Raw genomic sequence first — 27064 nt, 5'->3', positions numbered from 1 at the left:
TTTTATAGCCACGTTTGTGTGTGTGTGTGTGAGAGAGAGAGAGAGAGAGAGAGAGAGAGAGAGAGAGAGAGAGTATAACGATCAAAGTGTATACCAAATCATTTTCTCCTTTATTGTAATTAATTGTATAGGGAATACAAAATACAAACATGTAGTTTGCTTATTTAAATAGAAACAACAAATATAGTAAATAAATGAAGTGTGTCTGACTTTCGTGAGTTATACATATCTAGTTGTTCATCTTGAACAGAGCCTGGAGATGATCAACTAGGCTCTTGTCCACTTGAAAGGCCTTTGCTAGGACATCGTCTGAAATGGAGGGGTTGGAGCCAAAGACGGCATTGGCTATGGTTATGACACCTTGGTTCTGGCTGCTCAGAGCGGCAATGGCGACCGCATTTGTCTTGCCCACATTGAATTGGAAGTGAATGAGGCCTATGGGAAACACAAACACATCACCCTTATTGAGGACCTTTGATATAAGGCGATTTTCACCATTTGCAAGGTTGGAGGTGACGAAACCAACATAAAGTGTGCCCTCCTGAACTACAATCATCTCAGTGGCCCTTGGGTGTGTGTGGGGAGGGTTGAGTCCATAGGGAGCAAAGTCTATGCGAGCCATGGAGATGCCTAGAGTGTTGAGACCTGGTATCTGGGCCACGTTCACTTGGGTCACATTGGACCCAACTAGGTTATCAGTGTTGCCAGCCTTGTTGAGCCCTTTCTTGAAGAAATCGTTGGCTTTAACGAGCTTTGGGTCTTTGCAAACCTTGCCATTAACCAACACTGCCATGGAGAAATTTAGACAAAAGATCATCGAATCAATAAGTATAGAGTTGGTGTAAACATATGATATTATGAACTACAAAGCTAATTATGAAAATTTAAATTTAAAGTGAGAGAGAGCATGAGTACCAGGTGACTTATTGTCGGCAACACAAAAGTCCTGTAGAGGACTGGGATCAGATGCAAAGGTAAGAGAAGATGCCAAGGAAAGGAGCACAAATACAAGGATGGGAGCAGCCATCTCCGTTCTCACAATCTGATTAAAGGTGGAGTAGATGAAGTTCTAGTGTTTTGATTGTGGTAATGAATCATAGAATGGTGCATATATATATAGGATAGAAAGAGAGCGATAGGAGTTTATTGAAATGGTCGTCTTAATACTAAGTCAATTTAATTGCTTAAGTAACTCTAATTCTCTAACAACTTCACGGACCCACCAACTATTTTCTATCTAGACTTCGGGTGCAATGAAAAGACGGAGTCCTTGAAGAAATACACGTTTATTTGCGTTGAAACATTGCCATTATTGCCCAAATTATGATGTGAATCCTTGGAATAATTCAGCCCACTTAATGAACATTTTTTTTTTACCAAAGAAAATGCTAACGTTAGGATATCTCTTAAGCATAAAAGCATAACACACAATAAGACTAAATAGATGTTGAAAATCTTCACCGATAAGGGCTAAGTGGGCAGTCATTAATTCGCTACAAGTGAGCAAAACGAAATTAAATATTATAATAATGTCCCGGCGACTTTGCTTGTAGCAAAATGATGAAAATAAGCAACCTTCGTGCTTTCCTTCTAGAAAAAAATGATTCCGTGCCACTATTTTCATCCCCATGGATTTCAGTAAATAATGCATTTAACAAATTAATAATGTAATTAAGGCCTATAGTTGTAGACTATTGACATTATCTTCAGGCCCACCAGGTCAATAATGATAGTTAATTAGTGATGCGGCCCAAATCATAGTGCTGATTTGTTTCTATTTTCCTGCATGTCATTCAGGATAGATAGATTTATTTCCATCTTCATGCATGTCGATTAGGGGGACTATTGACATTATCTTGAGGACTAGTAGGTCAATAATGATAATTAATTAGTGATGCAGCTCAAATTGTAGAGCTGATTTGTTTTTATTTTCCTGCATATTATTTAAGATAGATTTATTTCCAATTAGGGGACTTTCATTTCTATTTTAATGAATGGCCAAATAAGGCACATGCCTAGTCTATGCATAGCTAATTAAGATCATTTAGGATTGAGTTTACATTTTACGTAGGTTGTGTAGTATCAATTTAGACGTTTCCTTTTTTTTTGCATGAGATTCCTTTTCTAGAATCACTCCTAATCTTTAAAACGGGTGCATGAAATAAGCGGACTTTTGATTTGATTATGAAATTAATGAATTGAAGAGAAATGTCCGTTCTTAGAATTTTCTTCTTTTTATCTTTATTTTACTATCGTAGGACTACTATTTCTAATTCTTGTGATTTATTTTCATGCTTCTTGTATGCGACTGCATCAATTAGTCATCCTCCTATTTTATAAAGTTCTTTCACTAGAACTAGTCGGCATTTTTACTTGACCGGATAATTGTGACTGGAAAAACTACCTGTGAAGGTGCCTGTATTCTCCCTAAACCTAATTTGTTACATCAACAAAATTTATTAAGTTACGATAATTTTAAGAGGAATGATAGAATGAAGGGTGCCCTTGCAAGAATCAGCTTCAAGGGCGCCTCTCTTGGTTGATTTCAGCAAAGTCAAAGCCGAAAAAAGTGCATGGCGGAGTGAAAAGTGGAAACATGTAGGGGTGCAACTCGGGTCCGGTTGGGTCGGGTTGATGCCAACCCGACCCAACCCGGAAACCTCAACCTCCCAACCCTAACCAACCCGACTCTTAACCCGGTTTGGTTAACCCAACCCAACACGATTACCTAAGTCGGTTTGGGTTGGGTTGGGTTGACCCGCTGAGCAGATGCCTGTTACCTAGAAAAGCAAATCAACCTATCATTGTTCCACTCTACTGGCACCATACATCATTCATTTTCAAAGTCTATATATACTTGTATTATCTCTTTCTTTTTTTACATAATACAATTATCAAATCTGAATATGCAATACAAAATGAATTAATGAATCAATTATAGATTGTGGTTTCCAACTCAGCAACATTCAAGAAACCCCCAAAACGGCAAAACTCATAAAAAACGTGAAATATCAATACATATTACTATATTAATCGGGTTATGGGTCGGGTCGGGTTGCCTAATACCCCAACTCGGTTGGGTTGACAATTCCCAACCCAAACCCGAACCCAACCCGGAAAAGTTGAACCCAACCCGCACAAACAATCGGGTTGAACCCGTCGGGTTTGGGTTGACCCGACCCAAGTTGCACCCCTAGAAACATGTGGTAAATGGTAGAACCTACATGCTGCATGAGTTCGAGTGGAGTTGATTTATCCTCACCTGCCCTATCGAAACATGGTGTAAATAGATGGGCCCCCCCTACGCCCGGATTTGGGTGGAGATGGTAGGCCGACTCATGAGTGCAAAATGGTAGGTCCCATCATATGCATGTGTTTTGCTGAATGGCACACCCTACTATATCTAAACAGAGAAATTATATGGTGGCCGCCCTTGATATGTAAAGGGCGGAGAGAGAAAATATCAACCACGTTGATTTTTGATCAAGGTAAAAGTAAAAAAGAGGGTTTGACCTGGATCAAAAATCAAGGGGGAGTGTTTTTTCTCTCTCTGCCCTTGTTGGTGGAAGGTCGACCACAATATAAAAAGTCATCTAAACAAGGGTGTAAACAGATCAACCATAGAAAACATTCCATTAAAAACTCTCCATGCAAAGGGTTTTCCAGTAAAAAAATTTCTTGGAAAGAAAACCAATGACAATGAAAAGAAACGTGAAGAGAGAGAGAGAGAGAGAGAGAGAGAGAGAGAGAGAGAGAGAGAGCCCATGCACAAGGACTTCATGAATAACAAGCTTAAAGGTAATCGATTGCATGATATCCGATGTTACACTCAAAAGTATGCTTATTGAAATATACATCATACTATCTAATGTACGGGTTCCCTGCAGGCAGTTGTCTAGTTTTTGGGTCCGAACTGGCCCTGGAGATAATCGATTATTTTCTTATCAAGTTCGAAGGCCTTTGAGAGAACATCATCGGAGATGGACGGTGTCGATCCAAAGATGGAATTTGCTATGACGATGATACCTGGGTTCTGATTGTTGAAAGCGCCAAAGGCGACGGCATTTGTCTTGCCAGTATTCCATAGGAAGTGAATAAGGCCAATAGGGAACACAAACACGTCCCCCTTATTAAGGACCTTGGATATCAAGCGATTCTCAGGGGTGGAGGTCACAAAACCAACGAGGAGGGTGCCCTCCAGAACTACAACCATCTCAGTGGCCCGAGGATGCGTGTGGGGTGTGATGAGACCATTGGGTGCAAAGTCTAAGCGAACCATGGAGACGCCAAGAGTGTTGAGACCTGGTATCTGGTCCACATTGACGGGGGTACCACTGGACCCAATTGGGTTTGATGTGTTGCCTGGTTTATCGAGCCCTGCGACGAAGAAATCGTCGGCTGTAGCGAGCTTTGGGTCCTTGCAAACCTTGCCATTGACGAACACTGTAAAGCAAAAACATAGAGAAAGATCACCCAAGCAATCAAATTGAGTTCAAGGCAAACATGTGATTATGGTGCAAAGGTTGGTACCAGTAGAATTCTTGTCAGCCACACAAAAGTCCTGTAGAGAATCAGGATCAGAGGCAAAGGTTAGAGAAGCAACCGAGGAAAGAAGTACAAGTACAATGAGGGGAACAACAATCTCCATTCTAACAATCTAAAGAAGAGTATTGGGCTTTAGTGATTATGGTGAAGGAAGAGGCATAGAAAGGGAACACATATAGAGAGAGAATGGGTGTATGTGTTAAGGAGAAATTGACGTCAATCAAGTTAAGAAAGAAATTGAATGACGTGAATCCCTCTCCCATATTTCTTGCTAAATCAGTGGATCTTCAAAAATCACTTTTGGACACTTCTATAATTGACACAATCCTTTTTATATATAGTTGGATCTTCCCGAGTTTTTATATGGTGTAAGCCCTTATAGTCCCTTATTTATCAGAAACAACTATAGGGACCACACTATAGGATGATCCAAACTGTCCATGTGATGGGCCGCAACCTAAATAGGTTGTGCCCAAAAACTCATATCTATGGGATGTTCCCAACCCTCCGATCTATTGAAAAACTTCATATTATGGAAACCACTTTAGATCGGAGGGCTAGGATCATCCTATGGAAATGATTTTTAGGGCACAACCTATTTACATTGTGTTCCATCACATGAACGGTTTGGATAATCCTATGATGTGGTCTGTACAATACTTTTTGAAAATACGGGTTTTAAGGGCTTACACCATATAAAATCTGGGATCTTCCCAATATGAGATATCTGCATATTTGTCAAATTTCCTTGTATTATTGGGTCTTCCCAAAAAAGTCTACACATATTTATTTTTCAAACAATTCCAAATTTTTTGAAGCGCCATTTTAAACATTAAAAAAGCCCAAATAATTTTTAAAAATGCATGCCTTTTTCAATTTATTACTAATTTTTCAAAAGGAAGATGGTAAATTCACCTCCTTCAAGGATAAATTCGCCACCTGGTTTGGCCTCTCACTCCACACTACAAGAAAAAGGACATTCACTGACGGTCATGACCGTCGGTGTATATACCAATGAATGTCGGTGTAACTTACACCGACACTTTTACTGAACGTCGATGATGCTACCGTGCCTAAATGTATATACCGACGTTTATTGAAAAACGTCGGTGATACTATTTATACCGGCGTTTATGAACGTCGTTATAAATAAAAATCAAACGTTGCTGTTAAGATAATCACCGACGCTTTAAGAAACCGTCGGTGTTTATAATTTACACCGACGGTCACGACCGTCGTTAAATCCCCAGTGGTCTTTGGATACGTATATTTACCGTCGTTTTTGGAGTGTCGGTAAGTACACCGACGGTTACTGACCATTGTGAATATGCTATTCAGCGATGTTTTTGGAGCGTCGGTGATAAGACTGACACTCACAAAACGTCGTTGAATAGGATATGGCTGCACTTTCATTGTTGAAATCACTGACGGTCCTGACCGTCGGTAAATATAGACAAATTTTTTTTTTAAAAAAATCCCTTTATTTTGAATATGTCCATCAAATGGAGATACAAATAGAGGAACAAGAATATGATGATTTGCCAGAGATAAAACTGATTTCATGTGTTCAGCTCGCCTCCCATTAGTCTCATCATATCCTGAGAAAGATAAGAACAATAACGCATCAGAGTCTCATGTCAGCCTAGTAATACAGAAAGGGAACGGACCCAGATTTTTCAAGCCTACCATTCAAGGGGGGGAAAAAAGCTTTTTCAAGCCTAGCACGATCTTCAAAAGGGAAAAGAGCTGCAGTTGTACTCTTCTAACTATCTATGAAACTTAGAATTCATGAATAGTTTGGCAATGTAAAATCCACAACGAAACTATAACGAGCTTGGGACAATATATTCAAGAAACCAACTATAGAAATGGAAAGGGATGTATATAAGCAGTAGAGACACTGGAGTCTGAACATGGACAAAGACATGAGAAATTGACTTGGTCCAATGAGTTCGAGTTGTATAATCAAATAATTGTCACAAGAAGCAAACTTGTGAAAAAGAACAACCTGACAGTTTTTTTTGGAATGGTAAGACCAACCTGACAGTGTATTGACTTTTACGATGGAGGGCCAAGTAGTGGACAACAATACAAGCGTGAAAAGGATCTGACAAGATTCATCACAATCATCTCCTTTTTTTATGAACAGCATGAATTGAAACACCAAATCAATTGTAATGATGGCGAACAAACTGATGCAAGCAATCACAAGTACACATTCTGAAGATTTTGAATAATAATGGCCCATTTCTGGTTGAGAAATGAAAGTTAGTTGTATTTCCTGAAACTCATCCAATTGCTTTGCAGAATTCACAAAACCAGCTATCACCTGAAACTCATCCAATTGCTTTAAAAGAAAAAGAAGGAAGATGTGAGGTTGGGTAAGCACAGTCCAGTACTGGATATTTGAATGCTACACAGAAACCTTGATCCTAAGAACACGACTTTATCTAATAATTACCTCTGCATTGGGAATGTATTGGGAAGGTTTTATTGCTTTCTACGTAGTTTGCATAAGGGCATTGGAAGTGTTTCAATTGTTTGGAAAGGGATAGAAGTAGGATAAAAGATAAATGGAGAAAATTATTGGAATCCAATAAGGATGAAGGAAGCTTCGTTGCAGAGAACAACATGAAATGTGAATGGTGGGAAGTAGGTATCAAATAATGCATAAAATTGGACAAAGACGAACTGAGGAGAAAGGCTTGGGATTCCAAATAAGAAATTGAAAATACAAAATGACTAGTAAAGGAGCAATCCATGGTAAAAAGCACCAATACAAACTTCAGTTTTAAGCATTCCCAATTCAACATGTAATGTGGAAGATAAGCATTAAAGTGGTTAATAGATACCTGAGATAGAAAATGCCTTCCAACAGCTTCCACCAGCTGCTCCTTTGAAGGATGGAAGCTCATGTCATCCTTATTACAAATTCACAAGGAACCAGTTAAATAGAACCTTATTACAATTTCACAAGGAATCAGTTAAATATAACACAACATCCGTCTGATATAAGAGTGTATAAAAGTTATTCTTTTTTTTCTTAACTAAATTGCTCAGATCACTGTTGCGGGGATAGTTCATTTAGCCCACTTCAATTGTGACAATTAAATAAAAAACTAAAAAAAGAAGAAGAAGAAAGACATAAGGTCATTCATTCTAAAGTCTAAACTACTGCATGCCCAATATCTGTATGATCAAATAAGATAGTATTATTTATTTCCAACCGTGTAGAATTGATTAGAAAGAAGAATTAATTAATTACTCAAAGATGCATACGTGAACATTTGATAGACACCACTAAATGAAGGATTACGAAAAATAACATCCAACAGCTTATTCAACTATCTCTTTGTTTTTTAAAAACAATCAGCCAAGAAGAACAAATGTATTAAGAAGAGGGATAACAAGTTGAATCCTTTTTTTTTTTTTAGACAAACTCAAGTAGTCATACTATAGAGGATTGTATGCTATGTAATGGACGTAAAACCAACAAGCATCTCAACCCGATAGAACTTTCACTAAGAACAAGTTTATGCTATTTAAAAGGGAAATACTAACCAATTCTATGTTTTGAGCAATACTGTATCATTCCATAAGTAAAAATCAAGCAATTGTTGTAACTAATAAAAGTTTTCGAAAAGAATCCAACAGTTGCATCCACTCAATTTATAAAGAATTGCAAACATTCAGTGTCTTAATAAGTAATTAGCCTCATGAAACAATCTTAATATGTTCAAACTTGTCCCATTGCATTCGCTCACTTTGTCATTAAATGGTTTGGAATTTCTTACTTACAAACCAATTTCTTAAAGACCTTTATTCTACAGTCTACAGACTCACAAAGGAACTTTTATAACAATTGCAATGAATGGAAATAATTCATTACAGAATTGTATATAGAACATAGCTGCTTGCTATAATTATTAACCAAGCAGTAGAAACCATTAAAAAAAAAAGAACATAAAAAAAACTTACTTAGGAATTTTTCCTAAAAAAATGGGCACAAAAACAGGTAAGCTTAAAATATCTGGAGGAGAATCAGATTGGGATCTTTAGAGTGAGAAAAAGTCCAAGATAAGATTTTCAAGAGCAGATCTAAGAAACAAAACTGAAGACAGATTAATATAAGTCGATCTAGCAAACAAAGCTGAAGATCTATTAAACAAAGCTGAAGACCTATTAATATAAGACTTAGGCTTTTGCATGCTACTCTGATTTCAATAGTTGTTAAACAAAACAAGAATATTTTCTAAGTCCATTGCCTTCAATTTTGCCTAAAGCTACTACACATCTACTCGTATGGAACTTGAACAGAAATTTGAGCTCTAATCATAATAAAAGTCTAACATTCACAAATACTAAAAAAACACAAAAATCTTGGCCAAATATACAGAGCAGATATATAAATTTTTTTATTTTTTTATTTTTTAAATTCCTCATCCTTAAATCAAAGTGTAACTAGACCAGAAATAAACTAAGCCAGTTTAGCGAGAAGTTATCTTTGCCGGTTTAGCAGGGATGAGATCTTTCACGGGTTAGTGAGGATGTGTTTACTCATAGGTTTAGTGGGGACATCATCTCCCACAGGTTTAGTGGGGATTGTGTCTCCCACAGGTTTAATGGGGACTTGGCTTACCACGGGTTTAGCGGGGATGTGCCTTGACGGTGTAGGACTAGTAGTCTAGTTTCATCCTGCCAATGAACCAGATATAGTACTGTACTAGTTACAGTACCCCATACAGTATACTAGATACAGTATTCCAGATACAACATACTAGATACAATATACCAGTTACGGTATACAGCACACCAGTTACAGTACACTAGTTATAGTATGCTAGTTTTTTTTTTTTTTTTTTAACCCGGAAATTGAACAGCCCCGGGGCGGACCGCCAAGAATATATAAAAAGAGTCAGTCAATACAAAGGAGGCAGAGCCAACTAGCCTGGAGGATTACAAATAGAAAATGCTAGCAACCAAATAACCAAAACTGGGCTAGGGGGGAGGGGCGAAAAAGCAGCCCGAGGCACCAAATTACAGGGAGCACAAATCCTAGTGGATTCTTCTGCATACGTTGGTGGAAGGTCTGATGTTAGGGAGTTCGGCAGCATCGAGCAGCCCCTCTGGAATGGCGAGGCAAATTTGCCGAGGAGGAGTAGAAGAGGTTGTTCTTGGAGGAGCATCTGAAGTTGGCGAGGGAGTCAGCTACAGAATTGCCTTCTCGATATTGGTGTTGGCAGCTAGGGGAGAGGATAGCAAGAAGATCTTGAATCTCTTTCCAGAGGTATTGGATGGCCTAGGGGATTTGGCCTTGCTGAGGATGAGGTCAATTAAAACTTTACTGTCCGATTCAACTATTATCTTGGGCACTTTAAATGCCGAGCAGCATCTAAGCCCATCCAAGAGAGCATGAGATTCGGCCACCATGTTGGATCCGATCTCGTAGTATAGGGAAAATGCGAGGATGATTTTTGCATTATGGTCTCTGATTACTCCTCCACCCCCGGATTCACCCGAGTTGCCTTTTGAAGCTCCGTCGATGTTAAGCTTAAAAAAGCCTTTTGGAGGTCTTTTCCAAAGAATCCAACTATCTTTCTACGAGCAAGGAGGGTTCGATGGAATCCCAATTTGGTAAAGAGAGAGTCCTTCTAGCAGATTGGGAGCTTTAGGGAAGCCATCACAGAAGCACAAGCTTTTGATTCCTTCAATAATAAGACAGATAATCTTACTTGGATCATTGTGCTTACCTTCCATTTTTCTGGAACATCGTTCTTTCCAAATTTCCCAGGATATGAAAGAAGCTGAGATGCCAGAGAGAAATGAACAGAAAGATTTCCTTTTAGCGGCAGCCGCCCACCACATGAGGATTCTAGCAAAGATCCCTTGGGAAGGAATCAAGGTGATGTTCCAAAGGCTAGCTAATGCTGACCAGATACTACGGGCTAGGTCTCCATCGACGAATAGGTGATTAAGAGTTTCTTCCTTGCTGGACGAGCAGCAGGAGCATTTGGAGGGGAGCTGGACATGGAGAGATTTGATTCTATCATCTGTAGGGAGGGCCCTTTGGAAGAGTTTCCATAGGAAGCAACTGATTTTGGGCGGTAGGTGTTCCCAGACTGGGCTGGCCCAGACTTGAGGTTGAGCTTTAGATTTGAACAGGTTCCAGGCTGAGTTTGTGTTAAAAGAGCTAGACGGGGCGGGGCACCGGATCAATTTGTCATCTGATTGAGAGAGAGACGGCTTGGAATTGATCAATGCTTGGAGGATAGAAGGAGGGAGGTGGTCACATAGCATCAGCAGGTTCCAGTGCCAGAAGGGAGGATCAAATCCTTAATGGAGACGTTGAGATCGATGGATTCTTTGTGAAGAGCAAAGGTATGTAAAGGGGCGCTGCCAATCCAGAGGTCAGTCCAGAAAGCGATGGAACGTTGTCCAACCACCCACCTGGCATTAGCAATCCAATTTTCTTTGACAGAAAGAATTTCCCTCCACATTTTAGAGCAACCCTGGGCAGGTTTTATAAGGTTTAGGTGATGGTTGCTGCAGTAGATGGATCGCATTAAAGAGCTCCAAAGGGAGGGATTGGCATGGAGATGATGAAGAGCCTTGAGTCTGAATGCTAAACATAGATCTGCCATGGACTTGGTGGCCAAGCCGCCCTTAGCTTTAGGCTTAGAAATGCGGTGCCAGGAGACCCAGTGAGTTTTAGGCCCGTGGTCACCACTGCCCCACCTGAAGTCTGACATAATTCTGTCGATTTTATGCTGGATAGCTTTAGGAGGAGTGATGGCAGACATGAGGAAGATAGGAGAATTGGATAGAACATGGTTGATGAGAACAAGTCTGCCAGCTTGAGAGAGTAACTTACCCTTCCATCCTTCAATTTTGGATCTAATTTTTCTAATTAGATCATCGAAGAAGCAAGTTTTCATCCGGCCGGCATAAAGTGGGACACCAAGGTAGGTGTTGGGAGGGGTTTTGTTGGAAAAAACTAGTAGAATTGGCTATGATCCTCTTCCTGCTTAGAGAGGTCTTCGCTGAAACTGCAAAGCAGCTCTTTGATTTATTGATTTTTTGCCCCGAAATCAGCTCATATGATGAAAGAAAGGACATGATACACTTTAGGCTAGATTTGCTCCCGTTCGAAAAGATAATCGTGTCGTTAGCGAAGAGACAATGGGTGATGGGGATATATCTTCTCATTCTAAGGAAGTAGGATGCTCCACCTTCTCTTAATAGGGCGGCCAGGGCTCTGCTTAGAACTTCTTCCACTAGAATGAAGAGGCAGGGGGAGAGGGGGTCTCCTTGACAGAGGCCACGAGAGGATTGAAAGAACCCGTGAGGCTGTCCGTTTAAAACTATTGAAAACCAGCTTCTATGGGTGCATTGCATGATCAAATTCCTCCATTCCAAGAGAAGCCAAACCTTTCGAGCACATACAGTAAGAATTGCCAGTTTAATCTGTCGAACGCTTTTGCCATGTCTATTTTGAGGATCACATTGCCTCCTCTGACCTTCTTGTTGAGACCGACAATCATCTCTTGGGCGATGGCAATATTGTCGGAGATGGACCTGTCTTTAACGAAAGCGCCTTGCTCTTGGGAGATAATTTTTGGCAAGACCTTTGCAAGCCTAGAGACCATGACCTTCGAAAAGATTTAGTAGCAGAAATTGCACAGGCTGATGGGTCTGAAGTCAGAGAATGTGAGAGGGTTTTCATTTTTGGGAATCAAAGCTAGGAATGTGGAAGAGTAGTACCTGGAAAAGTTACCACCTTCGAAGAAAGCAGTTGCAGCTAGAAGGTGGTCAGATTTGATCAAGTCCCAACAAGAAGAGTAGAAGATACCTCCGAACCCATCTGGCCCATGGGAGCTTTCCAGTGGGCTGCTGAATATGGCTTCTTTGATTTCCTCCTCTGATGGGACTGCTAGAAGCATCTGATTGTCTGCAGGAGAAATCAACTTAGGGATGAGATTTAGAAGGCCGTGGTGAGTCCTTTTCCCCTCCTCAGCTAATGCTTTTTCAAAGTAGGTGGAAGCCAAGTCTTTGATCATGCCCTTGTCTGTGATCCAGTTCCCGTTGTGTCTTATTTTGGTGACCCCTCCCAAGTTCCTTTGATGGTGCATTGCAGCATGGAAGTATTTATTGTTTCCGTCTCCTTCTTTTAACCACTTTTCCTTGGTTTTCTGTCTAAGGAAAATTTCCTCATGGAGAATGGTTTCATTCAACCTGCCTATGGCTTCTGATAGACTTTCCGATGTGGTGGCATTTGGGTTAGTTTGGTGGTCCAACTCGGCTTTGAGAACCATGTCTTCATTGGATCTGACATTTTGGAAAACATTACCATATATCTTCTATTCCAGGTTTTCAGGACATTTTTTGTGTTTTTTAGTTTCGCAGAAAGGATCTCAAGAGGATTACCAGTGGCTTCAATAGACCAGGCAGACTTCACAATGGATTGAAATTGGGGGTGTTTTGACCACATAGCTTGGAATTCGAATGGTTTTATTTGGGGGGTTAAGGTGGGATGGATGTTTAAAAGGAGGGGACAATGATCTGAGCAGGTGCGGGAGAGATGGGTGATGGAGGTGGAGGGGATTGAGCTTAGACACTGAGAGTTTGTGAGAACCCTGTCTAATCTGGTCCAAGATCTCTGGCCATTCCTACTGATGCCATTCCTGGTGAATTTGCTACCAATGAACCCAGCATCAAAGGGGCCTGCGCCATCTATGGCTGATTGGATCTCTCGGCATGAAGCGGGATCTGGAGGCCTTCCTCCTAATTTCTCATCAGGAGATAACAGGGCATTGAAGTCCCCCCCGACAGCCCAAGCTTTAGAAAAGGATTGGCTGCAGTCCCAGAGGTAACTCCATAGATCTCTCCTTTCTATGATGGAACAACTAGCATAAATAAGGGTCATAAAGGCATCTGAACCAGATTGCAAGTGAGCAATCTCTACTGACAGCGCTTGGTTATTAGAAGAAACCCGACTCATTGAGAGGGAGCCATCCCATAGAATCCAAATTTTGGATGATTCGTTGAGGTTTGTCATATAGTTGGTGAAGTGTAGTAGCTCTGCAACTTTATGAACATCTAGTTCGTTTAAGAATGGCTCTAAAAGAACAATGAAATTGAGCTTGTGAAGCTTGGATAAAGCTTTCAGCCTTCTCCTGGAAGGCCTATTTTTGGCCCCCCTAATATTCCAGATAAGACCGTTAATCATGGGACAATTTTTCGGGTCCTCCCAGATATATTGCTTCCCTTTTTTCTTTGGTTGGGAGCTGGGTTTAATCGGGAGCTGGGGTGAGAGTTTTTGGAGAATGGGATCATTTGGGTGTTGGAAAGAGAGTTCTTGGGCTGGGGGTTGATCAGGTAGAAGATGATTGGTGGGATTGTGCATTGGGTAGGAGTATGGCAAGGGGGTGAGGAGGATGGCGAAAGAGTAAGGAGGTGAGGTGAGGGGGATATTGGGGAAGGTGCTGAGGGGCCATGGAGTGGAGAGGGGCCATGGAGTGGAGAGGGAGCTGAAGGAGGAGGGTTAGAAAGGTCTCTGCCAGTCAGATTGGCTAATCGAGAGTTGTCTAATCTAACCAGCTCTGAGAGTTCTGAGGTTCTAGCCTCAAAAAAATCCTCACTTATTGAGAGGTTAGAGGGAGTAGTGATAGAGGAAGGGTGAAAGTCTACAGGTGATGAATCACAATGAGCTGACCTTTCGATGGCTAGAGGGGCGGGCTCCGATGAGGGCAAGGCCATCAGGGGATGTGGGGTGGGGAAGCCGCTTGGTAGATTTCCTGAGAGAGGTAAATGGTGGGGAGGCTCAGTTGAATGAGGAGAGGATGGTAGTGGGGGAGTAATGGGTTCTAGCAGGGGCGGGCAGGTTAAGTCCACAACGAGGGATAGACCATGGGGGGAGAACAGAGGGATAGAGAGGGGGGAGGGAGGTGGTAAGGCCGAGGGCGTCAATTGGGTTATTGACAGTTGGAGATGTGGCAGATTTTGGGTAATGACTGGGTCAAGGGCTACCTGAGTATCTGGTTGCATACTAGGTGATTCAGCAGGGAAGATAAGGTTTGGAGTTCCTACTGATACAAGTTCGAGGGCGCCTACTTCGGTCGGAGATCCTACTGATAGTGGGTGAACATCTTCAAGGTTGATTGGGTCAGGTGGGGCAGCATCCACTCCTGGAGTTTGTTTATGAAAAGCCAATTCCACCCAGGATTTGGTGGCTCTATTCAAGTCTGGATGAAGGGATTTTTCTGGGGGCACAACAGCTGCCAACCCCTCAGTTGGGGGGGGGGGGGGGAAGGCTTAGCATATGGGTCTTGGCTTTTAGGGGGTTGGAGCTTACAATTAGGTTGTAAGTGGCCAAATTTGAGACAACAACTACAGTAGTGTGGGATTCTTTCATAGATTACCTTCTGCCATTTGCCTTTTTGCCCAGGGAATCCTAGCCAAAGCCGTTTCGGAAGGGGCACGTTAATTCGGATTTCTACGCAGAGTCTGGCCGCTTCCGTTCTAGAGCCAGTAGATATATATCCATCAATTTTTAACACTCTACCAACAAGACCGTTTCATATCCAACAGTCATATTTGTGACAATTGGGAGAGAAGCGTTCAACGGTCACTTCCTCATCTATAAAAAGCAGAGAACAACACCGTTTGGATCATACATCTTTACACACGAATTCTAAATTTCAAAGGCAAAATAAAAGTGCACGTGGACTGGAGCTATATTTGGTTGTTTTATTTTGGAGCGTCTGTTCGCGAATCCCGGTTTCACCGGTAGGGGGTGGATACGATTCTTAAGGAGAGTGACCGTGGTATGACTCAGCCCTTTCTCTTTCAATCCGATTTCAGAAAGGTTTTCTCCAAAACAAATAAGTACAGTTTTATTTCAATTTCTAATTTCTCACAGAAAAGAGATTTCGCTTCAAATAAGAGTTTTTGGCTTCGACTTGTTTATTTTTGGGTTCAACTAAGTCATAGATCAGACCCCTTAAAATTCCAACAGACTTAAGAATCTATTTCATATTTGATCATATGGCTTCTGAAAATCTAAACCCAAGTTCTGTTGGTCCCATCTCTGGTGAGAATTCCAATCCAACTTCGGTTTTTCGCACCCCTGTTGTGAACAGAATTCTCAACATCGTTCCAGATTTTTCCAAAATTGAACGACTTACTGGTTTAAATACAAATGGTGGAAACAACAGATCTTGTTTGCTATGAAACCCAAATTCGGAGAAATTTTCTCTCAAGCTCGTCCAAGAAAAGGAGCGTTTGAGCTGGAATCTAAGTTATGCTTTTTCCTTGTTTGTTTTCAGCAGTGTGATTTCTTAGGTTTTGAAGTTTTTATCAAGAGTCCTTTCATCTTTAACTGGTAAGAGCTTCATGATCGAGAAGCTTTAATTCATGGCATTATTTGGTACTGCAAGGGGAATTTCAGATCAAATTCCGAAAATTCATAAAGAGGTTTCATAGATATGATGTTTTGAGTCAATTTCCTTGATCAATTGGTCTAGCTCCCCTGATCTAAACCCTTTGATTCTTAAAGATCTGTTCAGCTGAAAAAGAGAAGAAAATACTGCACACTAGTGAAGAAATTGTGCACTTCTACACTGTTGTTATCCAGATCCAGAGTACGTATTTTCTTATCTTGTTGATTAAAGAAACTTCGGAACAAAGTTGTGTGTCAAATATATGTGTAATTGACCGTTCCAATAATCTTTGTTCGTTTTTTTGGAGATTGCTTCTAAGGAATATGAAGCAGCCAGCTTATGAATATTATTGTGATTTCTTTTGAGGATTCCATTTACAAGCTCTAAGTTCAGCATTGAGTACATTCTTCTCATAATCCAATTAGGCTTCTTGATTAATGAAAGTGAAAGAATACTCATAAATTCTAGGAAGCTTTTAGTTTGCTTTCCAGGGATTGACTTAGTGACATAATTTCAGTCCTTTATTCAACTAGTTGATCATCTTCGTTTGAAGCTTCCGCAACCACTTGCCACAATTACTTCTAATGCAAAACACACTGCACTAGCATTTCTCTTCCCAAAGAACCCAAATAGTGGTCAGAAGAGACAGATTCCATAAAGTCTGCCTTGCTAGGACATGGAGAAAATAAAATTCTATTTTTATCTTAATTAGCACCATCTAGATAGCCGAGACGATATCGTCCTTATTTAGGGGTGCAACTTGCCCAACCCAAACCTGACAAGTTTAACTCAATTTCTGCTCAGGTTGGGTTGGCCTTCTCTTGGGTCAGGATACACAAAATCTAACCTGATATAACCCTGGGTTAGGTTATCGTTGAGAGAGAGAGAGAGAGAGAGAGAGAGAGAGAGAGAGAGAGAGTCAACTACTCCAAAAGTTTAAGCTATTGCAAAAGGAGTCATTTGATCTTGAGCACTGCTAGCAAAACGGGAATCTGTTTGTTAAAAAATATCCGGGATCAATTATTGGTGCCATGTTCACAAAAAAGGCAATAAAGAGAGCTCAAATCCCGATGAAACATAATTAATACAGTGGGAATGACCAAATTGTTAAAGTATGAAAGATAAATAACGCCTTTCTCCAACAGCTTAAGCTTCTGGAGAAGTTGGTAAGTTAACATGTTATCATAGCCGAAGGTCTCGAGTTCAAACCTTCTGGATAGCAAAAATCCACATGTGATGGTCGGCCCAAAGTGGGACCACATATGCCACGTGTTTGCCAAGTGAGCTACATGTGTGGGGGAGTGTTAAAGTATAAAAGATAAATAACGCCTTTCTCCAACAGCTTAAGCTTCTGGAGAAGTTGGTAAGTTAACACAAATCAACGGTGATTTCTACTGTTGACTTTATTTTCAAGACGGGCAGCGGGATTCTGTTTTCAAAGTGTTTTCCTTTGATCTTTTATACTACACTCCCCCTCAAGTGTGACCCCTTCTTTTAGGGTTAGCATACATGTGGCACATATGGCCTCTCTTGGGTTGGCTACATGTGGATTTTTAATATCAAGGAGTTTTGAACTCAGGACCTTTGCTATGATAGACTGATATCATGTGAAAGAACCAATTACTCCAACAATTTAAGGTTTTAGTGTAATTGATCGTTTCAGTGAGAGAGAGAGAGAGAGAGAGAGAGAGAGAGAGAGAGAGAGAGAGAGAGAGAGAAGACTAAATTATTTTCTTCATTATTGTAATTAATTGTATAGGGAATACAAAATACAAACTTGTAGTTTGTTTATTTAAATAGAAACAACAAATATAGTTGATAAATTAATTATGTCCGACTTTCGTGAGTTACCTAGTTGTTCATCTTGAACAGAGCCTGGAGATGATCAACTAAACTCTTGTCCACTTGAAAGGCCTTTGCGAGAACATCATCTGAAATGGAGGGGTTGGAGCCAAAGACGGCATTGGCTATGGTTATGACACCTGGGTTCTGGCTGCTCAGAGCAGCAATGGCGACTGCATTTGTCTTACCCACGTTGAATTGGAAGTGAATGAGGCCTATGGGAAACACAAACACATCACCCTTATTTAGGACCTTTGATATGAGCCGATTTTGTCCATTTGCAAGGTTGGAGGTGACGAACCCAACGTAGAGGGTGCCCTCCTGTACTACAATCATCTCAGTTGCCCTCGGGTGTGTGTGGGGAGGGTTTAGCCCATAAGGTGCAAAGTCTATGCGAGCCATGGAGATGCCAAGAGTGTTGAGACCTGGTATCTGGGCCACGTTCACTTGGGTCACATTGGACCCAACTCGGTTTTCTGTGTTGCCGGGCATGTTGAGCCCCGCCTTGAAGAAATCAGTGGCTTGAGCGAGCATTGGGTCCTTGCAAACCTTGCCATTAACGAGCACTGCCAAGGAGAAATTTACACACATAAAATCAGCAAAGCAAGCACAAACATATGTGGTTAATAACTATAAACTTTCTTATAGAAGATAAATTTGGAAGTAAGAGAGAGCATTCGTACCAGGTGATGCATTGTCAGCAACACAAAAGTCCTGTAGAGGACTGGGATCAGAGGCAAAGGTAAGAGAAGATGCCAAGGAAAGGAGTACAAATACAAGAATGGGAGCAGCCATCTCTGTTCTTTCAATCTAAAGGTGGTGAGGATGAAATTCAAGTGTCTTGATGGTAGAAACATAGAAAGGGTGCATATATATAGGAGAGAGGGATGTAGATAAAGGGGAGGAGTTCATTGAAATGGTCATGTTAATACCTAGTCATTTTAATATTTTAAGCAACTCTCAGTCTCTAACAAGTAACAACTACACCCACCAACTATTTTCTATCTCTAGACTTTGGGTGCAATGAAAAGACGGAGTCATTGCCTAAATTACATGTAATTAAGTCCTTAGATTGCAGCCCTCTTTGTGAATATTTGGTTTTACCAAAGTAAATGGTAACGTGAGGATCTCTCCTAGCTTAAAGGCATAACACATTTTATCCGACTAAATAGAGTTAGAAAATCTTACACAGCCATCTATAGAAGCGAATATGATAGAAGGGATAAGGGACAGTCATCGTCGCTGATCTTGTACAACATCACGAGACTAGGTATACCAAAATGACCTCATCCATTAAATTAATTGCGTGATTTATCTAAAATGCTGCCCTCCTTTTGTTGCCAGTGTCGCAAAATAGGGGTACGTTTGTCACTCCCCATATTTTAAATTATATTTTAAATTGTATACCAAATTAGAGGAGAGAGAAAAAGACATAGGGGGTCGATTTAAGCTATATGGGGGTCGATTTATCACTAGTCCCCCATCTTAAATTATGATATTCTAGTAAACATAGATGCTATGTGTGGACCCTGATCCGAGATCGATTCGGGGACTAGCCCGGATTCGAGGCTATGAAGACGGGAACCGTTTTCCCTTACAAGATAAGATATAAAGTTGCGACAATTAAGTAACGTTTTATTTTTTCAAACACCCTCCAATCTATAGAGGTTTCCATAATGCCATACCACAAGTGGTAGAGGGGGGACAGAGTAGCAGCAAGTGAGGAAAACCTACTTTGCTTGTAGGTTTTCCTTGATTAAAATAAACGAACTTTGTGATTTCCTTCTAGAAATAAAAAATCCGTTTCATTGTTTGCGTTCATATGGATTTCAGTAAATAATGTATTTAATTTAACAGATTGATGATGTATTTAAGGTGTAGAGTGGATAGATTATCTTGTGGACAACTAGGTCAAAAATGATAATTAATTCGTCATCTTGATTAGAGTCGTAGTTTATCAACATTATCTTGAGTACCACCAGGTCAATAATGATAACTAATTAGTCATCTTGCTTTTTATAATTAATTTCTTTCGCTCGACCCAGTCGCCTCTTTTACTTGACACGGTAGTTATGACCTGGAAAACTACCCTGCGAAGTTGCCGATATTCTTCCTAATCTAAACGTGTTAAATCAACAAAACAAATTAAATTATGATAAATTTAATAACATGTTCAATTCAAGAAAAATCATTTAGATCTTAGTATAATCTAGATGGTGAAACGAAATGAAGACACATGAAACCGGGAAGGCTGCTCGGCGATTTTGTTCAAAAAAAAAATAAAAAAATGCCTTCGAACTAAGCGGTTTAGTGAGGATTTTGCTACCTTAACAGAGTTCGCTGTGCAACAAACATCAAGTAGACATCGCATAACCACCTATTCACGAAGAAAATGATAGTCAATCTCCATGTGTTTGGTGTGTGTATGGAAGACATGATTAGCGATTAGGTAAATGGAACGAATATTGTCACACCAAGGTGAGGAGATTATTTCTATTATCAGTTACTTCATCTGATAGATTATTTTCATGCAAGTTACACATGTGTTAAGGTAACACTTGATGTAAAAATTGTGTGTTGCACTACAGTTACCGGTTGTTTCACCTGATTGATGATTTTATGCAAGGATGTGCATTAGATAATGTAAAATTGATAAGACACTAGTGTGTTGGGTTTATACACAGATTCTAATGTACTCGCACAATTAATCATGACACATAGGATGGTCTATCAATGCTTCTTAATAGCTTCTGATTGTAGAATCACATTTATGCACAATTATGCCAGTATTGAGTTGGAATAGTCAGAGATATACAGTGGGACACCGAGTATGTCCAAGTTTATTATAAACAATTAAGTCTCTATGAGACAAGTTTGGATCCAGATGGACGTCACAGTGTGTGTGAAACTTTCACCAGTCTACTATATGTCTTGGTACAAGCCACAGTTATTAAGTCTCTAGCAAGTATTGTAGTGGACTCCTATTTATTATAGTTACCAGATTTATTTATGAGATTGTTGATTTTTAGTTATGCTCTGTATATTGCATCTTTATCAGAATGCCTGGCATATGTGGATGTGTGGCGCTGTCTTGTGCTTGGAATAAATTCTTGGTTCGGGGCATGACAGAGGATGCATTCAATGATATATGCACACATGCGCGGATCGATGTCTCGCTTGTGCTATTCTCTTTGAGGTATATTCAAGCTTGTTCTCAGAGGAATTCTTAAAACTAAAAGTCTGTTGGATCCTAATGACTCTTGCGAAGGGTAACTTTTGCCAGGATATCAAAGATCACCATTGGATTACACCTAAGGATTGAATCTCTCTTTCTTTATGATAAAACTTTTGAAAGAAATTTACCATAAAATTAAAGGTAAACTACTTCATCTAATTTGTAGGAAATTTAAATTTGCATTCATCACTCCAAAAAGGGATATCTAACATTATAATTGAGTGGTGAAACACGCTGCTAAAGATATTCGTAAATTCTCCTTGAACAAGAGCAAATCTACTTTGGCATATGTTACCCATTGGAAAAACACACACACCAATACTCTCCAATTCAGCATTTGACTATCACCATTTAGTTTGGATCATTTAAGTCAATGCCTATCTGATAATATTAATATTGGATAAAAGATATTTTTGGTTGTTGAATGCGGATAATCAAAAGCCACATCCACACCAATGACAAAAAGGTAAATAATAAGATATAATATTACTAGGGAAGTGATATATTTGCCCCCTTTTATTCCTGGGTACACCCCTCTCTAGTGTACTTATGACTAAAGTTTTCACACAAGGGTGTGGCCCGAGGAAGAAGGGGAGAATATATCATTTCTAGGGAAGTGATATCAAAAGCCACTTCCACATCAATGACAAAACGGTACATAATAAATAATATTACTAGGGAAGTGCTATATTCGTCCCCTTTTCTTCCAGGGGACACCCCATTCTAGTGTATTACTATTTATGACTACTGTTTTCACACAAAGGGGTGGCTCGAGGAAGAAACGGGATAGGGAATGCAAACAAGTTAATTATAGGATGTTTATTAAATAGAGACACCATATATATTAGATAGTAAGTCTACCTTGATAACTTACCAACTTCTCCAAAACTTAAGCTGCTGGAGAAAGGTGTTATTTATCTTTTATACTTTAACACTCCCCCACAGGTGTGGCTAACTTGGCAAACACGTGGCACATGTGGTCCCACTTTGGGCCGACCATCGCATGTGGATTTTTTGCTATCCGGGAGGTTTCAACTCGAGACCTTTGGCTTTGATACCATGATAGCTTACCAGCTTCTCCAAAAGCTTAAGCTGCTGGAAAAATGTGTTATTTATCTTTTATACTTTAACATACCTATCGTGAGTTATTCAGGTTATATGAGATATTTGACTAGAAAGGCCTTGCATGCTTTCAAAGTTCTCCCTTCTGGGTGTGTGGCACCCGCCACGCCTTAGGATTGGGGGCCTTTTTGGTCGTTTGTTTAAGGGTCTCTTTGGTTTTATAGCCACGTTTGTGTGTGTGTGTGTGTGTGTGTGTGAGAGAGAGAGAGAGAGAGAGAGAGAGAGAGAGAGAGAGAGTATAACGATCAAAGTGTATACCAAATCATTTTCTCCTTTATTGTAATTAATTGTATAGGGAATACAAAATACAAACATGTAGTTTGTTTATTTAAATAGAAACAACAAATATAGTAAATAAATGAAGTATGTCTGACTTTCGTGAGTTATACATATCTAGTTGTTCATCTTGAACAGAGCCTGGAGATGATCAACTAGACTCTTGTCCACTTGAAAGGCCTTTGCTAGGACATCGTCTGAAATGGAGGGGTTGGAGCCAAAGACGGCATTGGCTATGGTTATGACACCTGGGTTCTGGCTGCTCAGAGCGGCAATGGCGACCGCATTTGTCTTGCCCACATTGAATTGGAAGTGAATGAGGCCTATGGGAAACACAAACACATCACCCTTATTGAGGACCTTTGATATGAGGCGATTTTCACCATTTGCAAGGTTGGAGGTGACGAAACCAACATAAAGTGTGCCCTCCTGAACAACAATCATCTCAGTGGCCCTTGGGTGCGTGTGGGGAGGGTTGAGTCCATAGGGAGCAAAGTCTATGCGAGCCATGGAGATGCCTAGAGTGTTGAGACCTGGTATCTGGGCCACGTTCACTTGGGTCACATTGGACCCAACTCGGTTATTAGTGTTGCCAGCCTTGTTGAGCCCTTTCTTGAAGAAATCGTTGGCTTTAACGAGCTTTGGGTCTTTGCAAACCTTGCCATTAACCAACACTGCCATGGAGAAATTTAGACAAAAGATCATCGAATCAATAAGTATAGAGTTGGTGTAAACATATGATATTATGAACTACAAAGCTAATTATGAAAATTTAAATTTAAAGTGAGAGAGCATGAGTACCAGGTGACTTATTGTCGGCAACACAAAAGTCCTGTAGAGGACTGGGATCAGATGCAAAGGTAAGAGAAGATGCCAAGGAAAGGAGCACAAATACAAGGATGGGAGCAGCCATCTCCGTTCTCACAATCTGATTAAAGGTGGAGTAGATGAAGTTCTAGTGTTTTGATGGTGGTAATGAATCATAGAATGGTGCATATATATACATAGGATAGAAAGAGAGCGATAGGAGTTTATTGAAATGGTCGTCTTAATACCAAGTCAATTTAATTGCTTAAGCAACTCTAATTCTCTAACAACTTCACGGACCCATCAACTATTTTCTATCTAGACTTCGGGTGCAATGAAAAGACGGAGTCCTTGAAGAAATACACGTTTATTTGCGTTGAAACATTGCAGTAAATAATTCAGCCCACTTAATGAACATTTTTTTTTTACCAAAGAAAATACCAACTTTAGGATATCTCTTAAGCATAAAAGCATAACACACAATAAGACTAAATAGATGTTGAAAATCTTGCACCGATAAGGGCTAAGTGGGCAGTCATTAATTCGCTACAAGTGAGCAAAACGAAATTAAATATTATAATAATCTCCTGGCGACTTTGCTTGTAGCAAAATGATGAAAATAAGCAACCTTCGTGCTTCCCTTCTAGAAAAAAATGATTCCGTGCCACTATTTTCATCCCTATGAATTTCAGTAAATAATGCATTTAACAAATTAAGAATGTAAATAAGGCCCATAGTTGTAGACTATTGACATTATCTTCAGGACCACCAGGTCAATAATGATAGTTAATTAGTGATGCGGCCCAAATCATAGTGCTGATTTGTTTCTATTTTCCTGCATGTCATTCAGGATAGATAGATTTATTTCCATCTTCATGCATGTCGATTAGGGGGACTATTGACATTATCTTGAGGACTAGTAGGTCAATAATGATAATTAATTAGTGATGCAGCTCAAATTGTAGAGCTGATTTGTTTCTATTTTCCTACATATCATTTAAGATAGATTTATTTCCATATTCATGCATGCCAATTAGGGGACTTTCATTTCTATTTTCATGAATGGCCAAATAAGGCACATGCCTAGTCTATGCATAGCTAATTAAGATCATTTAGGATTGAGTTTACATTTTATGTAGGTTGTGTAGTATCAATTTAGACGTTTCCTTCTTTTTTTTTGCATGAGATTCCTTTTCTAGAATCCCTCCTAATCTTTAAAACGGGTGCATGAAATAAGCGGACTTTTGATTTGATTATGAAATTAATGAATTGAAGAGAAATGTCCGTTCTTAGAGTTTTCTTCTTTTTCTCTTTATTTTACTATCGTAGGACTACGATTTCTAATTCTTGTGATTTATTTTCATGCTTCTTGTATGCGACTGCATCAATTAGTCATCCTCCTAATTTATAAAGTTCTTTCACTAGAACTAGTCGGCATTTTTACTTGACCGGATAATTGTGACTGGAAAAACTACCTGTGAAGGTGCCTGTATTCTCCCTAAACCTAATTTGTTACATCAACAAAATTTATTAAGTTACGATAATTTTAAGAGGAATGATAGAATGAAGGGTGCCCTTGCAAGAATCAGCTTCAAGGGCGCCTCTCTTGGTTGATTTCAGCAAAGTCAAAGCCGAAAAAAGTGCATGGCGGAGTGAAAAGTGGAAACATGTAGGGGTGCAACTCGGGTCCGGTTGGGTCGGGTTGATGCCAACCCGACCCAACCCGGAAACCTCAACCTCCCAACCCTAACCAACCCGACTCTTAACCCGGTTTGGTTAACCCAACCCAACCCGATTACCTAAGTCGGTTTGGGTTGGGTTGGGTTGACCCGCTGAGCAGATGCCTGTTACCTAGAAAAGCAAATCAACCTATCATTGTTCCACTCTACTGGCACCATACATCATTCATTTTCAAAGTCTATATATACTTGTATTATCTCTTTCTTTTTTTACATAATACAATTATCAAATCTGAATATGCAATACAAAATGAATTAATGAATCAATTATAGATTGTGGTTTCCAACTCAGCAACATTCAAGAAACCCCCAAAACGGCAAAACTCATAAAAAACGTGAAATATCAATACATATTACTATATTAATCGGGTTATGGGTCGGGTCGGGTTGCCTGATACCCCAACTCGGTTGGGTTGACAATTCCCAACCCAAACCCGAACCCAACCCGGAAAAGTTGAACCCAACCCGCACAAACAATCGGGTTGAACCGGTCGGGTTCGGGTTGACCCGACCCAAGTTGCACCCCTAGAAACATGTGGTAAATGGTAGAACCTACATGCTGCATGAGTTCGAGTGGAGTTGATTTATCCTTACCTGCCCTATCGAAACATGGTGTAAATAGATGGGCCCCCCCTACGCCCGGATTTGGGTGGAGATGGTAGGCCGACTCATGAGTGCAAAATGGTAGGTCCCATCATATGCATGTGTTTTGCTGAATGGCACACCCTACTATATCTAAACAGAGAAATTATATGGTGGCCGCCCTTGATATGTAAAGGGCGGAGAGAGAAAATATCAACCACGTTGATTTTTGATCAAGGTAAAAGTAAAAAAAAGGGGTTTGACCTGGATCAAAAATCAGGGGGGAGTGTTTTTTCTCTCTCTGCCCTTGTTGGTGGAAGGTCGGCCACCATATAAAAAGTCATCTAAACAAGGGTGTAAACAGATCAACCATAGAAAACATTCCATTAAAAACTCTCCATGCAAAGGGTTTTCCAGTAAAAAAATTTCTTGGAAAGAAAACCAATGACAATGAAAAAAAACGTGAAGAGGGGGAGAGAGAGAGAGAGAGAGAGAGAGAGAGAGAGAGAGCCCATGCACAAGGACTTCATGAATAACAAGCTTAAAGGTAAATGTACGGGTTCCCTGCAGGCAGTTGTCTAGTTTTTGGGTCCGAACTGGCCCTGGAGATAATCGATTACTTTCTTATCAAGTTCGAAGGCCTTTGAGAGAACATCATCGGAGATGGACGGTGTCGATCCAAAGATGGAATTTGCTATGACGATGATACCTGGGTTCTGACTGTTGAAAGCGCCAAAGGCGACGGCATTTGTCTTGCCAGTATTCCATAGGAAGTGAATAAGGCCAATAGGGAACACAAACACGTCCCCCTTATTAAGGACCTTGGATATCAAGCGATTCTCAGGGGTGGAGGTCACAAAACCAACGAGGAGGGTGCCCTCCAGAACTACAACCATCTCAGTGGCCCGAGGATGCGTGTGGGGTGTGATGAGACCATTGGGTGCAAAGTCTAAGCGAACCATGGAGACGCCAAGAGTGTTGAGACCTGGTATCTGGTCCACATTGACGGGGGTACCACTGGACCCAATTGGGTTTGATGTGTTGCCTGGTTTATCGAGCCCTGCGAAGAAGAAATCGTCGGCTGTAGCGAGCTTTGGGTCCTTGCAAACCTTGCCATTGACGAACACTGTAAAGCAAAAACATAGAGAAAGATCACCCAAGCAATCAAATTGAGTTCAAGGCAAACATGTGATTATGGTGCAAAGGTTGGTACCAGTAGAATTCTTGTCAGCCACACAAAAGTCCTGTAGAGAATCAGGATCAGAGGCAAAGGTTAGAGAAGCAACCGAGGAAAGAAGTACAAGTACAATGAGGGGAACAACAATCTCCATTCTAACAATCTAAAGAAGAGTATTGGGCTTTAGTGATTATGGTGAAGGAAGAGGCATAGAAAGGGAACACATATAGAGAGAGAATGGGTGTATGTGTTAAGGAGAAATTGACGTCAATCAAGTTAAGAAAGAAATTGAATGACGTGA

At 40.3% G+C, this 27064-nt stretch overlaps 5 protein-coding genes and 1 long non-coding RNA gene across 6 annotated transcripts; all 6 read right to left on the bottom strand.

Moving 5' to 3' along the window:
* Positions 1–183: 183 nt before the first annotated feature.
* On the bottom strand, positions 184–1074 carry LOC143883365 (putative germin-like protein 2-1). Its single transcript, XM_077386725.1, has 2 exons — positions 916–1074; positions 184–786 (listed from the first exon to the last, which is right to left on the bottom strand). The coding sequence occupies exons 1-2, from the start codon at positions 1025–1027 to the stop codon at positions 230–232; spliced, it is 669 nt and encodes a 222-aa protein (XP_077242840.1). The 5' UTR covers positions 1028–1074; the 3' UTR covers positions 184–229.
* Positions 1075–3895: 2821 nt separating this feature from the next.
* LOC143882790 (putative germin-like protein 2-1) lies at positions 3896–4648 on the bottom strand. The gene is made up of 2 exons (XM_077386206.1): positions 4531–4648; positions 3896–4443 (listed from the first exon to the last, which is right to left on the bottom strand). Exons 1-2 carry the CDS (start codon positions 4646–4648, stop codon positions 3896–3898), a joined length of 666 nt encoding a protein of 221 aa, XP_077242321.1.
* A 2144-nt stretch (positions 4649–6792) lies between these two features.
* On the bottom strand, positions 6793–9015 carry LOC143883364 (uncharacterized). Its single transcript, XR_013252366.1, has 2 exons — positions 7398–9015; positions 6793–6892 (listed from the first exon to the last, which is right to left on the bottom strand). It is a non-coding gene; the product is annotated as an uncharacterized LOC143883364 (long non-coding RNA).
* Positions 9016–17703: 8688 nt separating this feature from the next.
* LOC143883363 (putative germin-like protein 2-1) lies at positions 17704–18621 on the bottom strand. Its single transcript, XM_077386722.1, has 2 exons — positions 18509–18621; positions 17704–18391 (listed from the first exon to the last, which is right to left on the bottom strand). Exons 1-2 carry the CDS (start codon positions 18618–18620, stop codon positions 17835–17837), a joined length of 669 nt encoding a protein of 222 aa, XP_077242837.1. The 5' UTR covers position 18621; the 3' UTR covers positions 17704–17834.
* Positions 18622–22435: 3814 nt separating this feature from the next.
* LOC143883362 (putative germin-like protein 2-1) lies at positions 22436–23419 on the bottom strand. Its single transcript, XM_077386721.1, has 2 exons — positions 23260–23419; positions 22436–23132 (listed from the first exon to the last, which is right to left on the bottom strand). The coding sequence occupies exons 1-2, from the start codon at positions 23369–23371 to the stop codon at positions 22576–22578; spliced, it is 669 nt and encodes a 222-aa protein (XP_077242836.1). The 5' UTR covers positions 23372–23419; the 3' UTR covers positions 22436–22575.
* Positions 23420–26164: 2745 nt separating this feature from the next.
* On the bottom strand, positions 26165–26917 carry LOC143882787 (putative germin-like protein 2-1). The gene is made up of 2 exons (XM_077386203.1): positions 26800–26917; positions 26165–26712 (listed from the first exon to the last, which is right to left on the bottom strand). Exons 1-2 carry the CDS (start codon positions 26915–26917, stop codon positions 26165–26167), a joined length of 666 nt encoding a protein of 221 aa, XP_077242318.1.
* Between the last annotated feature and the right edge of the window lie 147 nt (positions 26918–27064).

Source organism: Tasmannia lanceolata, unplaced genomic scaffold (genome assembly GCF_043159265.1).
Source record: "Tasmannia lanceolata isolate RefF3 unplaced genomic scaffold, GAP_Taslan_0.1 ptg000008l, whole genome shotgun sequence".
NCBI classification, from domain to species: Eukaryota; Viridiplantae; Streptophyta; class Magnoliopsida; order Canellales; family Winteraceae; genus Tasmannia; species Tasmannia lanceolata.
This window is presented reverse-complemented; position numbering and strand designations above follow the sequence as displayed.